Source organism: Pseudoliparis swirei, chromosome 12, assembly GCF_029220125.1.
Source record: "Pseudoliparis swirei isolate HS2019 ecotype Mariana Trench chromosome 12, NWPU_hadal_v1, whole genome shotgun sequence".
Taxonomy (NCBI): domain Eukaryota; kingdom Metazoa; phylum Chordata; class Actinopteri; order Perciformes; family Liparidae; genus Pseudoliparis; species Pseudoliparis swirei.
The window spans coordinates 20005201-20020793 of record NC_079399.1 but is presented as its reverse complement, the minus strand read 5'-3'; the positions used below and the strand labels follow the sequence as shown (position 1 = coordinate 20020793).

Below are 15593 nucleotides of genomic sequence, written 5' to 3'. Positions count from 1 at the left end.
CCTTCTAGCATTTTTCAACCGTAAAAAGGTAGATGCCTATATTACACAATTATCATTATTTTTCAAATGGAAAAGTAATCAAATATAAGCCACTCTGGCCGGCAGGAACAACTCTAAAATCACAATTCTGCCTTTCATTCAACAATATTGAATACTTTCAACTTTCATTAAGTTGATAAATATCTTACCTCATGCTCATTTTAAACAGGAGTTATAAGTAATACCGTCTGTTGTCTGTCAAAACATGTGCATGTTGCTCTTGACTTTTACGAGATCATTCAGAAAGTAACAGTTTGTGTCACATCTACAGGTACATAACATCAACAGTGGTACCCAAATGTGCATATATTAACTGTGATTTTGGATGTTCAGTGTTAATAGTGACAGATGTTACAGTTCAACACACTCGGAAATTCAGATTGACAAAGAAACAGATAACTTGCCGACACTAACAATGAGAAGGGTGACACTGAGATTTGGATTTCAGTAAACGGGCCAGGTCGGAATTGTGTTGCGTAGTGAGAATAAAATATCCGCGAATCTTTGAAAACCCTTAAATGCTGCTGACTATTGAAGTAGCATTGTGCGGCGGTCAGAAAAGACCCAGGCCCACAACAGTTATTTGGGCCTATCCGTCCGTGGAGCCACAGGGAAAGACATGGTCCGACGCAGAAAACAAAACCGGAGACAACACTGACGGCTGAGAGCCACGCGCCGCTGAGCTGATGGGGGCATCTTCCAGACGACTGGACCGGAGCAGAGGGACTTTCTGCAACCACGCAGATGACGGCGCCTCGGCAACTGCCCCAACACACAAACACACCCTGCCCGAGGAACCCGTCCGTCAACTCGGTGCCACTTAAAATCACCTGGACACGTACTCTTATATTGTGTTCAGACATAAAAGCAGCAGAGAGGGATAAAGCTGTTCTCTTTGATTTTTTTCCCTCTCATTTCCTGTTTATTTTAAAACGATGTAGTGCAAAAACTGCTCAACAAGGCACAAAACAAAGATCCAACCAAAGATCCAAAAGATAGATATTTTTGAAAGTCAAAACTAGTTCTAGTTTTTACATACATAGCCTATTGGTTATGACACAATCTTTAAAAAAGCAACATTGACGTAACGTTTTTAATCCAGAACAGGATTAAAACTTCACTGAAAAGCTTAGAAAGGGGCAAAATCCCGCGGCGGTAACTGCCACATTAGCGCAGTGCAGAGCGCTGGCAATTAGCTAGCAAGTGGAGCACAACTGAGATGTGTACGTTCTATATTAAAGGTTTACATTGTAACCTAAATCATAGTTGTTTATATACATGTGTTCATGGCATTGGATCGAGTGTGCCTTTGAATATGCAACAGGTCCTGCAGGATCTCATGAACACATTTCTTGACAGAAGCTCGTCATAATGCTGCATTCAAGCCACGCGGGAGTTTACTTGCCCAACAAGTTGTGGTTATGTGCGTAATTCGCTTCATTCGTGCATTAAAGGGGGCGGGGCTTATCTCTGGTTTTACTCCATGGAAACAGTTATCATTTCCGCCATAAATAACCACTATTTCTGCTTTATAATTGACCATCCAACGCCCTCGTGTTCGAGTTCATAACATCCCCCGTAGACTCACACGGCTCGTCTGGATAACGGTCTCTCCTAGCGCTAAGAGAGCAGCAGCCAGTTAGATTCACCAACGGCACGACGCCAGTGGTGGAGCATCTCAAAGCCGATTGGCTTTCGGCAGTCAGCGTTGCGCTGTTTTTTTCGCCAAAGTTGAAATATTTAAACTTGAGGCAAATTTTCCACTTCGCTTTATTCGCACCATCGCGCCACCCGGCGAAAAATTTGCATAAATCGCAACCATTTGTGTCTGTGCATTGACATGGGATCTACTCGCGCGAAAAAAATACCTCGACGCTTTTGTTTTGAACGCAGCATAAGTGAAATCCTCCACATACATTACATTTATTTTGCTGGTGGTGCTAAGCGGCAGGCCAACGGGACATAGGGCTGCTTACGGGAGCTATTGCTTAATGTCTCCCTGTTCATTTGCTTGAGGACAAGAGACAGACATGGATGCAGTCCGACGGTCTAGTGGTCGGACACTTCTCTCACAGCCTCCTGGCTGCTGCATGAGAGCAGTGAGTGATGGGTGTTGGCCTGTGAAACGCCAGCGGTGGACAAAGTCTTCTTGGTTTGTTAGCCTGGAGGAAATGCCTTTCGGAATAAATTAAACACAGCCAGCAAACAGGTGGTGTGTGTGTATGTGTGTGCGCGTGTGTGTACTTCCTGCCAGATCACTGTAGTCAGCCGGCAGCGGGGGGGTTTGAGCACAAACTAATTAAATTATGAGGTAGTCGTGAGGAATCAAAGACCTGCTGCTAGTAACTTGGACTACAACTAGACTATCCGAGGTCAAGTCACATATTGGGGGGTTTTACCCGCAGGTTTTTCCCCAATGTCGTAACTTTGTCCATTCCGTGGTGGCCACTGGACCAGGACAAGCTCCACTGATGTTCACACCGACTGTATATTGAGCTCTACCGGCCAAAGAAAGTACACACCATGTGTTCTGGAATGCAAATAAGATGTTAAGGAGACATTTTCAGTTTCAAACTTTGGGTTTTCAATGTTTAATGTAGAATTCCCACCTTGCGGTTGTATTGCCTCCGCCAGCCAGTCAAGTGGCAATTTACATCCACGTCTGTCCAAAATGCCAGCACTCAAAGAGCACTCAGGGAGCCACCGGTGTGATGTTCAATCTATCGCATTCTTTTCTAATTCCAGTCGATTATCGACTCAAAAACAACATAATTGGGCGCCGGCAGCAGCTGCAGCAGCCAGCCACAAACACCCTGCAAGATCGTTTTGTTCCGACGCAAATACAGAAATAGGTCACGAAGCTATGAGCCAAAAAGGGCATCCACAGCCGTCGCACAGAAGATGAGCGAGAGAGAGAGAGAGCAGAGCAAGACGCACAACCCCCGGGGAAGGGCTGGGCGTCTGCGCAGCCCCCGGGTGTCTCCTGGCAACCGTGTCGAAGTTCATCAACATCTTAAAAATATGCTGCAAGATATCTTCTACTTTGGGGTGTACCCTTTAGTCATGAATTTTGTATTCAGAAAAAGAATAGAAACAGATTGTGCTCGTCTACCTTCACGAAGTTGGCGACAGATTTTTACAACAGTAACGTGATGATGTTAAGAAAGAAAATTAGCACTTAAACATTGACTATAGTTTAAAACTAAACATCCATCCATTGTCACCCGCTTATCCAGGGTCAGAAGGCGGACCCAGACTTCCCTCTCACCCGCAACATTCTCCAGCTCATTCTGGGGGATGCCGAGGCGTTCCCATGCCATCTGGGAGATATAATCCCTCAAGTATGTTCTGGGTCTTCCGCGGAGTCTAGTTTAATATGGCCGGAAAACCTCCAGTGGGAGGCGCCCAGGAGGCATGCGAATTAGATGCCCGAACCACCTCAGCTGACTCCTTTTGACATGAAGGAGTAGCGCAACTTCCTTCCAAATGTCCAAACTCTTTACCCTATCTCTAAGGCTCAACCCGGCCCCCCTATGGAGGAAACTCATCTCCTTACCCTATCTCTAAAGCCGCCTTCACACCAAAAGCGTTGCGAATCTAGGCGAAGGGCGGGGCTTATTTCTGTGGCTTGTTTCCGTAGAAACAGTTGTCATTTCCGCCATCCACCACGGAAAAACGAACCACTAGTTATGTGGTATACTTGTTGTGGACCTCCCACAAACATCTGAACATCTAACACCCTCATGTTTGGGTTCATAACATCACCCGTAGGCTCACACAGTTCGGTGACTTTCACCGACTACGTCTGGATAACTGCTGCTTCCAGCGCCATTAGAGCAGCAGCAGCCAGTTAGATTCACCAACGACGGAGCGTCTCAACGCCGATTTGCTTTACGAGCTGCATGGGATCCAGTGGTGCGAACAATTCGCAACGCTTTTGGTCTGAACGCACCTTAAGGCTGAGTCCGGCTACCGTACGGAGGAAACTATAATTCAAAATGTGTATCAAGATGAATTCGAACAAACAGGTAATCTGCCATCTTATCCCGTGAACACCTCGCTTCAGAATCCCAAAGAGAAGCGTTCAATGGCGTATTTTATGAAGGCATACACAACATTAAAACAATGTTAAGCTCGTGTTAACCACCAACCTTGTTTTAGGCACCCATCCAGGAAGCCTATTGGAGATGACTGAACAGGGAGAGCTAAAACGCTGACTCAGTTCCACGTCTCATTCTTGTAGCACACCACTGTCTTTCTTAAACAGAATAATCTCATGCTAATGCCTGCGCTCTTGTCCTCCCGTGTGTGTGTGTGTGTGTGTGTGTGTGTGTGTGTGTGTTCTCAGCGGCATACCTCGGTCATGCCCACACTTGTTTTGAGCCACGTTCTTCTTATCAGATCTCTCTCTGTCCTCACCCACAGTTTGGTTTCACTGAACACGCGGGTTAAACTGACAGTGAGAGTTTCAAGTCTTCAGCCGAGACAGTTCCAAGATTTTCCAAATCTATCTGATAATGTTCTTACTATGCCGTGATCTCTAGTTTCCAGTGCGACTTCCCGTCTCGTCTGTGTGCCGGAGAAGGAAAAGGAACTTCCCCATTACCGTTTGTACAATACGATGTTTGTACAATACTATGTGAAGGCAGTGACGGACAGGGCAAGCAGGAAAAGGGACCGCCAGGCAGACAGTCAAGGAATATGTATGCTCTCGTTGCTTTCCCTCTCAGGTCAGTCGCTCGCTCGCTCACTCAGTCAACAAGGAGGAAACACACAAACGCATTCTTTCCGACTCTGCGATCCGAGAGGAAGCCGAGACGGAGGGCAAAGTGTCACCGAGAGGGAACCAAGTGAGCCGCCCACTCTGGATGAAAGGACCACCCTCCCGTTCACCTGCGTTTTACCCACGGAGCAGAGGGCGGTGATTAACAACTCCAAATGTGTGCGTTCTACTACCAACGCCCTGACACGTCACACACACACACACACACACACACACACACCTGGGAGGCGGCGCAGGCTTTACAAAGAAACTGTATCGCTATCGCGGTTAAAAGCCGTCCCGCTACACAATCTACACAACCACTGAGCAAAGTAAAAGGCAAACAGCCCTGAGCGTCAACAGCCTGTCAAGCGTCCAGAGAAGTATTACTGCACAGGCCGGAACAGATCAGACCGTTACCGTCTGCCGCTTGTTTTGTGGAGTTATATGCTCATTCAAATGCATATTCTCACACGCATTAGGTCATTAAACATGACATCATTTTATGTCATATTTCTTTAAAAACAGTGTTCGATTAATGCTTTGTTTCTCAAACTGTGGGGCACGCCCATCTAGTGGGGCGCAGTGGTATTACAGGTTATTATTTTAAAAGCACACAGATTGTGATCACAAAAGGTTGTTATTTCAATAAATAAAATCAGCATGAACCATGTTGCTACAAATTTGTTCGGGCAGGGGACATGAAAATGTTTCTTCCTCCAAAGTTGTTTGACAGAAAAAGTTGAGAACCACTCAATTAATGGGTGTCAAAGCCAAGCAGAGATCCCAAGTTAGATTTCACTATCAAGTGGAAAATCCAATGTCTTAAATAGGCAAACTTTCTTTTGAGAGAATATGGATTCTCTTCTGCTTTTTGGACTTTTTGGCTCGAGAAACATGAAAAGCCCACCTGCCTCAAACCCTTACTCGAGACACAATTGTCAGATGAGTAAATTAAGAAATGATTTGTCAAAACCTGCTTTGGCAATTAATTGTTTACGGTCAGTTTTCTAAGCAGAACTGCTTGATATTTAAGTTTTGGGAACATCTCAAATTCTTACGTTACAAGGAATTAAACGTATTTTGGTTCTGGGCAAACCAAGACATTCTGAGAAAAAGCAACATCCAGACGATTTTTGGGAAATGAAAAGAACCGTTAGTTGCAGCCTCAGCACATTTGCCTCGCGGGGGCAGAGGGAGTGTGGGAACTTCCACATCTGGTCAAATTTTAAATCAAACAGTGGCTAGTGTTAAGATGCTAACATCTGCCTGACATATCCCCTCACTGTGGATCCACTGGCGTGTTTCCGGATCCGAAGTTTGGCATCACTTTCAGATGAGACGTGCCAAAAGATTGTGGAAGATTCCGTTTAGCATTCTAGGTGAACAGCTGAGTTCCTGCAGCACACTTTTGAGGACAGTGTTGGAAGTGGGCGGGCCGATAGTAATTATGACTCTTTAATCAATGTTCGGTTTCCGAAGTTGGTTACGTCTCATCCATTTACGATGAAATGATAAATACGTCTCAACTACAGCTGACCCATATAATTAAAAAATGTAAACAATTCTGCTATGATTTTACAATTTTTATACGATTTGCAAAAAGTGAACAATAACTTTTCCTTATTCTCGTGTTTTTGGTTGAATTAGAACCCCAGTGGCAAATCAACACAAACCACAAGCTGGTAAATATTGGTTGAGGCCAGTTGAGGTTAATATTTAATCAGACATTCAGGCACAGGTCCAGTCTTTCTTTCAGTGGCGCTCTGGAATCCGGCAGTGAAATGGAAGCAATAGAGTAACCGGGGCGTCCTGGCGGCCCAGGGGTTCAAGAAGTTGTCCATGTCGTCACAGTGTAGAGCATCGGACCGTGGTGGGGGGACTGAGATCCTGAGGCCTGCTCTCCTGGAACCAGTGGAGTCATCTGGGGTACTTTGAGAGCAAACTGAAGAGGCCAGATCTAGGAGGACGTTTGTGCTGTAGCAGCGGTGGACTCTAACAAGGAGGGAATCTGGACTTTAACGGGAACTGGTGCTAAATCAAGACAGGCCGGAGTATCAAGAAGCTCAGACGTTATCACTTCTGTTTGACGTTTAGGTCCAGGAGGGGCGCGCTAACCAAATGCGTTACGTCATTAACAGAACTTTTTTAATATTGACAGGAAAAATCGGAAAGGTCCTTTTGACCGATTGAAGGCCTTGACGCGACTCTGGGACCCGGGATTTCTTCTGGTAAAGCGAGTGCTTGCACGATCGGGAAAAATCGGGAAATGTAATGATTTCTAAAATTCTAATCTAAAACTGAGTATTCAATTCAGTTTATTTTGTATAGCCCGATATCACAAATTACAAGTTTGACTCAAAGGGCTTTACAATATGTACACATACGACATCCCTGTCCCAGGACCTCACATCGGATCAGGAAAGACTCCCAAGAAATAGAACCTTATTTATTCGATTTAGTTTATTTTGTAAGGCCCGATATCACAAATTAGTCCGACAGGGGCTATAGACCTACCGCCACAGTCAAGATATCTACCAAAATTGGTTGTAGTCGATCCACAATGAGCAGGAGGCCTGAGATGTCGGGCGGGCGGCTTTAGCTCAGTGGGGTAAGAGGGCCGTCCTGCAACCGCAGGGTTGTGGGTTCGATCCCCGCTCTCCCCATTAGTTGCAAGTCGAAGTGTCCTTGAGCAAGGCACTGAACCCCCAGTTGCTTCCCGGGCGCTTCACCGCAGCCCACTGCTCCTTAATAACTAAGGATGGGTTAAATGCAGAGAACTAATTTCCCCTTAGGGATTAATAAAAGTGTATATTCTATTCTATTAGTTCAGAGTACGTTAAAAAAAAAATTTTAAATCACACACCTACAGAGCTCAGACATGTTCAAACACATCTGAGATATCCTGAGAGATGAGCCGCCCGAGGGAAGGCATACCAAAGAGAAGTACAATGTGACGGTAGTGTTGCATTAATGGGGTAAGAAGCCCATTTTGCTGGATTCATATATTTATCGATTAAATATTCTAATGAATCTAAGAGAGAGAGAGAGATCAGGGTTATTCATAGGCTCACATTCTGTCAGCTTTCCTTTTCTCTTTTGTTATTGTCTCTTGTTAGTTGTACACGTCTCCTCCATCCTGACCGTGGCGCATCACCGTGGTAGTTAGTAGTAATTGTGCATAACAGAGTTCATGCGCCGCAGTCTTTTAGACGGAGCGGTGACTATGTTGAAAAACCTCGTCTGAGGGCTGAGCTTGCAGCCTTTATATAGCCTTATAACCTGTTTTGCAACATCCCAAAGCGAGTCCTACCGGCCACAACCTCGCGAGCCACAGACGGCACATCCAGCAAGACGCCGTAGGTGGGTTTCATAATACAGTGCAGGCGTTGGCTGTTCCCAGATCAGATAAATTCCTCTGCATTCAGTCAGCATGAGCATCACAACAACCACGGGACAGCGTGACAAAGAGCATCCTCCACTCCTGGTGTCTCAGTCTTTTCTTTTTACTTGGGCAAAGAGCATTAAAGATAGCGATCAGCTTTGGTTAGTTACAAATTGTACATGAGCCCACACCGTCACCAACTGCACTCCCTGGAGAAATATTGGGGGGGGGGGGGGGGGCATTATATAATATATAAAGAAATTGTTCAGAAATGGAATCAGAGAAACAGATAAAGAAAAAAGCTAAAAAGGTCCAGATCACAGTTCCAAATCGAACACCATCACCTGGAGATCAAGATGGAAGACAGTGAAATTTAGGAAAATGTTTTCAATATATATATATATATATATTTCGATACTCTACCGTTGAAAAGTTTGGGGTCATCCAGACAATTTCGTGTCTTCCATGAAAACTCACTTTTATTTATCAAATGAATTGAAAATTGAACAGAAAATATAGTCAAGACATTGACAAGGTTAGAAATAATGATTAATATTTGAAGTATTAATTTTGTTCTTCAAACTTCAAGCTCAAAGGAAGGCCAGTTGTATAGCTTATATCACCAGCATAACTGTTTTCAGCTGTGCTAACATAATTGCACAAGGGTTTTCTAATCAGACATTAGTCTTCTAAGGCGATTAGCAAACACAATGTACCATTAGAACACTGGAGTGATCGTTGATGGAAATGGGCCTCTATACACCTCTGGAGATATTTCTTTAGAAACCAGACGTTTCCACCTAGAATAGTCATTTACCACATTAACAATGTATAGTGTGTATTTTGGATTAATGTTATCTTTATTGAAAAAACAGTACTTTTCTTTGAAAAATAAAGACATTTCTAAGTGACCCCAAACTTTTGAACGGTAGTGTATATATATTTATATATTATAGCATTGAGGTGCCAACGGTAGCGCCACAGGTTTTTTAAAGTAGGAACGCAACATTTAAGAAACGAACATCATATTGAAACCTCTCCATGTCGTGGGCATCACTACTTGACAACAGCTCTAAATATTATACTCTACTGTATATAACTTGACATGAAAGATCACAGGTGAATTTACCATTAGATCCAACACATCCCCACACACAAATATGTACTGTAGATACCATTAAAATCACAATGACTTCTCGTGTACTTCTGTCCATCCTGATTGAGGGATCCTCCTGTTGCTCTCTTTACGGTTTCTTTCCTTTTTCCTCTCTGTTAACAGAGTTTTGTGGTGGAGTATTTCCTGAACCGATGTGAAGTCCCGGGACAGAGGATATCATATGATTGTAAAGCCCTCTGAGGCAAATCCGTCATTTTGGGCTATACAAACATACATGCAAACGAGTTGTGGTGAACACTGTTTGAAAGATTTGTTTACAGATTAGAGAACTGTACGACTGATTTACTTGTTTGTTTTTTTAAACTCCAACATCCTTTTGCAAGGTTTAAAAAAGGAAGGGGGTGGAGGGTCCTGGTTCCGGACCCCTGGTCCTGTGATAAGTGGGGACAACACACACACTCATGCATTTGAGGAGTGGGAACTAACAGGAAGTTACTGTCATGGAGAAAAGGTCAGTCCCCACACTCGGTAACGTGGACCTACTCCTCACGTCAGGCATGGTGTCAAATGGGGGAAGCTAGCGGATAAGCAGAGGCTACCTCAACGTCTTTAAATTGCATGCATGCGGGAGTTCCGTCGTCGTCTAAACCTGCAAGGAGTCCAAACTTTGAGCCAGCCAAGACGAGCGCGAGCTGTGAACGTCGAGCATGACGTCGCGGCAGCTCTCCGGCCCCATGTCAACGCCAGCGTTCGAGGCAGCTCAGCGCGCGCGCGCGGCCGGCTGGATACAAGGATGGAGGGCGGCGCTGCCCCAGTGAGGCGGGCGGCTAGCTGGCTAAGCTAAGCAGCTAGCTCCCTGGCTTTGCTAACTTTTAACTCCCCTGTCGGCCGTCAGCGCGGCTTAATGTCACCCGCGGTCGGTTAAACGCCTTTCGCCGTCGGTGCTCGACTCCGGCTCCCGGCGCGTCGAGTCGAAAAGAAGGCGGCGGGGGGGGGGGGGACATATTAACACCGCGCGCGGCGCCACATCATGGAAAAGAAAAAAACTCACCCATTCCCGTCCTTCGCACCGCCTCGCTACCAAACGTTGAAGGGGGGGTCTCTTATCCAGCAGCTAGATTGCTATTAGCCAGGTAGAGGAGGTCAACCACGGAGTGAGGGGCTTTTAGGCGATTTACAAGAGCAAACAAACAAACCGAGCCGTATATCCATTCGTCCTTGCCCCGGCGGCAGCGACAACAGCGGCAGCGTCCCCTAGTTCTCTCTCTCTCTCTTGTCGGTGCTTCAAGATTATTGTGCAGGAAGTTAACCAAGGAGTCTCCACCTTTCTTGGACTTGTCTGGGCGGTTGCGGCCACCACCAAAATACTAAATAGCAGGAAACTTCGCGATGTTTCCTGCTCGGACGGTCCACGCGAGAGGAATGTTTCATGGAATGTTGATGTATTCCCCCCCACCTCCTTGAATGATTGGCCCACTCAGCAAGTACAGTAACCACTGGTCGCGTGCGTGCGTGTGTGTGCGAGAGAGAAACTCCCTCCTGCCAGCGAGTGTGACTGCAGGTCTATGCGTGTTGTTGTTTTGTTTTTAGTTTTTTTTTACTGGGCCTCAAGTCTTTAAGGGGTTTTTAAGAGTGTCTGGGAGTGGGTTAAAAAAATCAGCCGTAAAAGCACGTTACGGGTCCGGATTTCTGGAATGGGACATTGCTGTTGAGTTTTTTTAAAGTTTGCATTTATTTATTTTTGGGCGCTTTGAGTAACACAAGCCGAGCGCCATACAGTGCCGGTATATTAGAAAGAAGGCCATGCTTTTTCCGGTCTACATCTCTTAAACTGAGCATGTAAAACTATTTCAATGAAATACATAGACATTTAAAAAAAGGGATTAATAAAGTGAAAATATATAGCCACACACAATATACTGTATGGATTATAGTACATTAGATCAGGTGTGGCCAAACCTTTCTGATTGTGGGCCAGAAACAGAACAATATGTATTAATAGTATACATTTATAGTTTTTCATCTGAGAGAAAATGAAAAGAAAGATTCAATACTTCTAAAGTGTAACATAGTGCATGGCCAGAGTGCTTGCATATCAGAATGCTCAGTGTAAATCTGTCAATTAAAACAGACACAAAGATACAGTTTTGTTTTTTAAGATTATGATCTTATGTGAACTCGTAAGTGTAATATTAAGATGTAACAAACAGAGCGGGCAGAAATGGCATCATGCCTTCAAAAAAATAGACCCTAAAAATAGATTACGCTGCTAATATGTTAAGACAAAAACAGCTGCAAAAAAATGTATAGGTTCTTAGATTATATTATTGAATTGTCATGCCGGGGCATTTGAAAGCGCGTTATCCAGAATAGTGTACGTCTTATATAATGTCGTACTATGTAATATACACACACAATGCACTTATACATAGTATAGCATAGTTATAATACAACGGGCCTTTATGCTAGAAGTCTAAATATATCAAAGCCCACTAACCAACAGGAATCAAAAGACAGAATGCAGGTGTGTATGTTGTACTGAGGTGTGTTGGTCTGGGTGAGAATCAGGAAATGAAGAGATCAAACTGCTCATAAATCTACCCTACAGTATGTATTCTTTTCATATGGGTTAGTATAACTTCAGATGTCCTGCGCACTAATATACATTATGTTGGACTGTAATGTTGACATCTTCAATGCAGTAAAAAAAAAAAAAAATGTTAATATGAATTTCATGATATTGCTTTTTGATTTTTTTATTCAGATTTTCACCATGTGTAAATCCTTGGATTGCTACATTGTGATGAGGCTTTTTCCACTGTGATGTTGCATAAAACGCAAGTCATTGCTCGACAGACCCCCCCCCCCCCCAACACACACACACACACAGTTACCCAGCTTATCTCTCTCCAACACCAGAGAATGAACTGTGAAAAGAGGAAGTAGTTGAGGGCAAATTCATCCTGTCAGGGTCCATTTTAGCAAAGTGTCAACATGCTTTCACAGGGCAGTGTAAGGCATAACTTTGAAGCAAATGTGTTTGTAACATACAGACACATGCAAACACACACACACACACATTGTTGGCTGGTGTGAATGCCATGCAGTGGAAGTCCAAGTGGTTTATGGGAACCACAACAGTCCTCATTTACATCTGGGATATCCGTTAGGCTGCCGATTGGTTGTTCACAACGAATGGGTTGTCTGCATGGACTCACTGGGAGCATGACGCCTCTGAACGTTTCCATGCACATGAATGAATAATACACCCAGGGAATTAAAGGTAGCATTAAAAGTAGGTTCCTCAACAATTATTCTGATGTTAAGTTGGCGTAAAGTAGATATAAAATAAAATTGATTAATTCTAATTACTGTGATGGCGGAGTTGACCCACAGCATGACACTTCAACATGAAAAAAAATCTGTGAGAGACAAATGTGAAATTCAACATATCTGAGGGCAACGTGACACGTTGAAGAAAAAAATTGTCCAATGACAAATTTGCTGTTTAGTGCTAATTACTTTATATATTTTGGATTTTATTTTCCAAATATTTTAAACAATGCAAAAAACCATGCAGATCATACATGACAGACAATTAAACAACAAGTTAGGAAAAATAAAAATACACATGTAAACGAAATTTATTAAATAAATAAAGTAAATAGATAATTCTCGCCACATAAAAATGTAAACAAGTTGGTGCATAGGATGATGACACAGCACAGAGATACCACAATGACACAGTGCATAATTCAGAGCTCTAAATAGTTACAGTCCGATGGTACCGTTAGTGTTGTACCCGTGTAATTCAATTAAGGCTGCCAAAAATGACTAATATTTCTTTCTGAGACGATATGTAATCTTTTCAAGAGGGATACAACTGTTCATTTCCACAGACCATCTGTCTATAAGAGTGTGGGAATCAGACCTCCAGGTCATTTCCTGGCCACACATCAGGCAATTTCTGCCAATTTAATCTGGAGTTTAGTTTAGTGCTATTTGTAAAGAAAATATAGGAATGTCCTCTTATGAAAATAAAGTATATTGCAACAAACTTGAATATTTGTTGAAGCGTTCAGTTCTTGGTCTGAAATTCCCTGCTCATTGTCTTGAAATCATCAAAAATGCTCTCTGTAGTTGAATTATAGGGGAAAAGAGAGAATGTACAACTTGTACACTTCCAATTATTAATTTCAAATGACTGCTGACACAACACAATAGCTATTTGGGTCTGAGTAGCAGAGCAATAATTCATATTTTCTCCAAAGTGAGTAACAAATGACAAAATAAATTTTTTTCTCCAAATTGACAATGTCGGTATCTCCAGTGTTGACCTGCACAAACACAATCACATGAAAGTGGAAGGAGCAAGTTTATGTTTTTGTATTTATGCTACAGCTAAACATATTGACTATAAATCCCCCAGACCTGTCCGTCAAGAGCCACCTTGTGGGTAAAATGGCAAAATGAAACTGCACTTGTATCCAGTTCATATAAAAAGATGGCTGGCTCGATAGATGGAGGGATGAATGGAGGGAGGGATGGATGCAGGGATGGATAGTTGTTTTGTTTTTTCCTGTTCCGATGGGAGGTGTCCAGGCCAGAGGATGTCCATGGATGGATAGATAGATAGATGTATAAATAGAAAGATAGATAGATAGATGTAAAAATAGATAGATAGATAGATGTAAAGATCGATAGATAGATAAATAGATAGATAGTTAGATTGACAGACAGACATATATATATATACATATCTATTTTATATCTATACACAAATATGTGTATATATATACATATATATACACATATATTCACACACACATATATATATATATATATATATATATATATATATATATATATATATATATATAAGAGCTCACTTCCCTCAGTGTGTGGAGCTGCCTCTGGCTGCACAAGTCCCAACTTGATTTGTGTGACTCCTTTTTTTCTTTTCAATTAGAGGACATTTGATTTGTTAAAAGTTGTTGGGCAGCAGCAATAAAGTTTGTTTTTGATGCAATATGACGAGGCCTCCCATTAACTCTAAGGCCCTGCTCTGTCTCCTTGATTGTTTCATTCCCTTCACCTGCCCTCAGCCACTCTCGTCTTGTTACTGTCTCATGTCGTACACCTGTTTCCCCCCTATATATTGTCTTTAATTCTGTCTTCCCCATGCTCCCTGTGCCTTGTGTTGCCCTCTACCGTGATTGGTTTGCATTCCTGACCGTCCTGTTCTGACCTGCGATTCTCTGTCTGACCCTTTTTGGACCGTGTTGTTTTGTTGGAACCTTTTTCCTCAGTAAAGAGTGCGTTTTGTTATCCACACCGAGTCCTGTCCTGTTCTTCTGCACATGAGCTCTTGCCCCTCGCGACCCGTGACATTAACCACCAGGAGGTGGCAGCATAGTCAAAGTAACTTGATATCGGCAACAACTCTGATTTTGTTTTTTGGCCAAGAATTTATTCGTGGTACATTTGAGTGATGGCCCTGAAGGCCTGGGCCTCTTCTGATGGGAGTTCACATAATGTTCATCCTCGAGGGGCCACTGTGTCCCAGCAGAGGGGGAGGCGTCACAACATTTGTTGTTGTTGATGGAACCAGCTTACACATTCAGTCCGGGAGGCAGACAGTCACCTCATTTAAGAGTAGACTGAAGACTTTCATCTTTGATAGCGCTTATAGTTAGAGCTGAATCAGGTTTTCCCTGGTCCAGCCCCTAGAGATGCTGCTATAGGCTTATAGGCTGCTGGGGGACGTTTTAGGATACACTGAGCACCAGTGGCGTGCCGTGGGCCTGGGGCCTGGGCCTTCAGTGAGGTCCTACACAGTCCCACCCGAATTAATCCACCTCTTATTACTATCATTATGATGCCATGGCACTATACACTATACAGTTAGACAGAGTTATAACCAGGCGTTGCGTCACCTTGAAATTGACATTTTTATTCAGAGAATTGCAGGGGAAGAGTTCAATACAGTACAGTTCAACTAATAGGCAAGAACACACTCGAGTGCAACAGAGTTATATTAATATTCTTCTTCTATCCATTTCTGGTCCACAAACTTTGAGCTTTAAGTCCAACTTTTTTTTACAGTGTGTTCACTAAACAGCGCATTGTCACCAGAGCAGTTTCACCGTGATGATGAAGATGAAAGTTCCTGTTTACCCAAACACATGACACAATAAATGAGTCTTTTCAATATTTCCCTATTGTTCTTCACCTTTTCATTGTGTAGATCGGTTGCCCTGCGCACTTGTTCGTTGATCTGTAGATCCGCT

The 15593-nt window shown here is 43.3% G+C and overlaps 1 protein-coding gene across 1 annotated transcript in view; it reads right to left on the bottom strand.

Annotated features, from left to right (window-relative positions):
* The window catches only part of cd2ap (CD2-associated protein), a 49559-nt gene extending 38680 nt beyond the window's left edge, over positions 1 to 10879 (bottom strand). Inside the window, exon 1 of the mRNA XM_056428942.1 lies at positions 10355 to 10879. Within this exon, the coding sequence (XP_056284917.1) occupies positions 10355 to 10358 (4 nt within the window). The 5' untranslated portion in view covers positions 10359 to 10879. The remainder of the gene's footprint in view (positions 1 to 10354) is intronic.
* Between the last annotated feature and the right edge of the window lie 4714 nt (positions 10880 to 15593).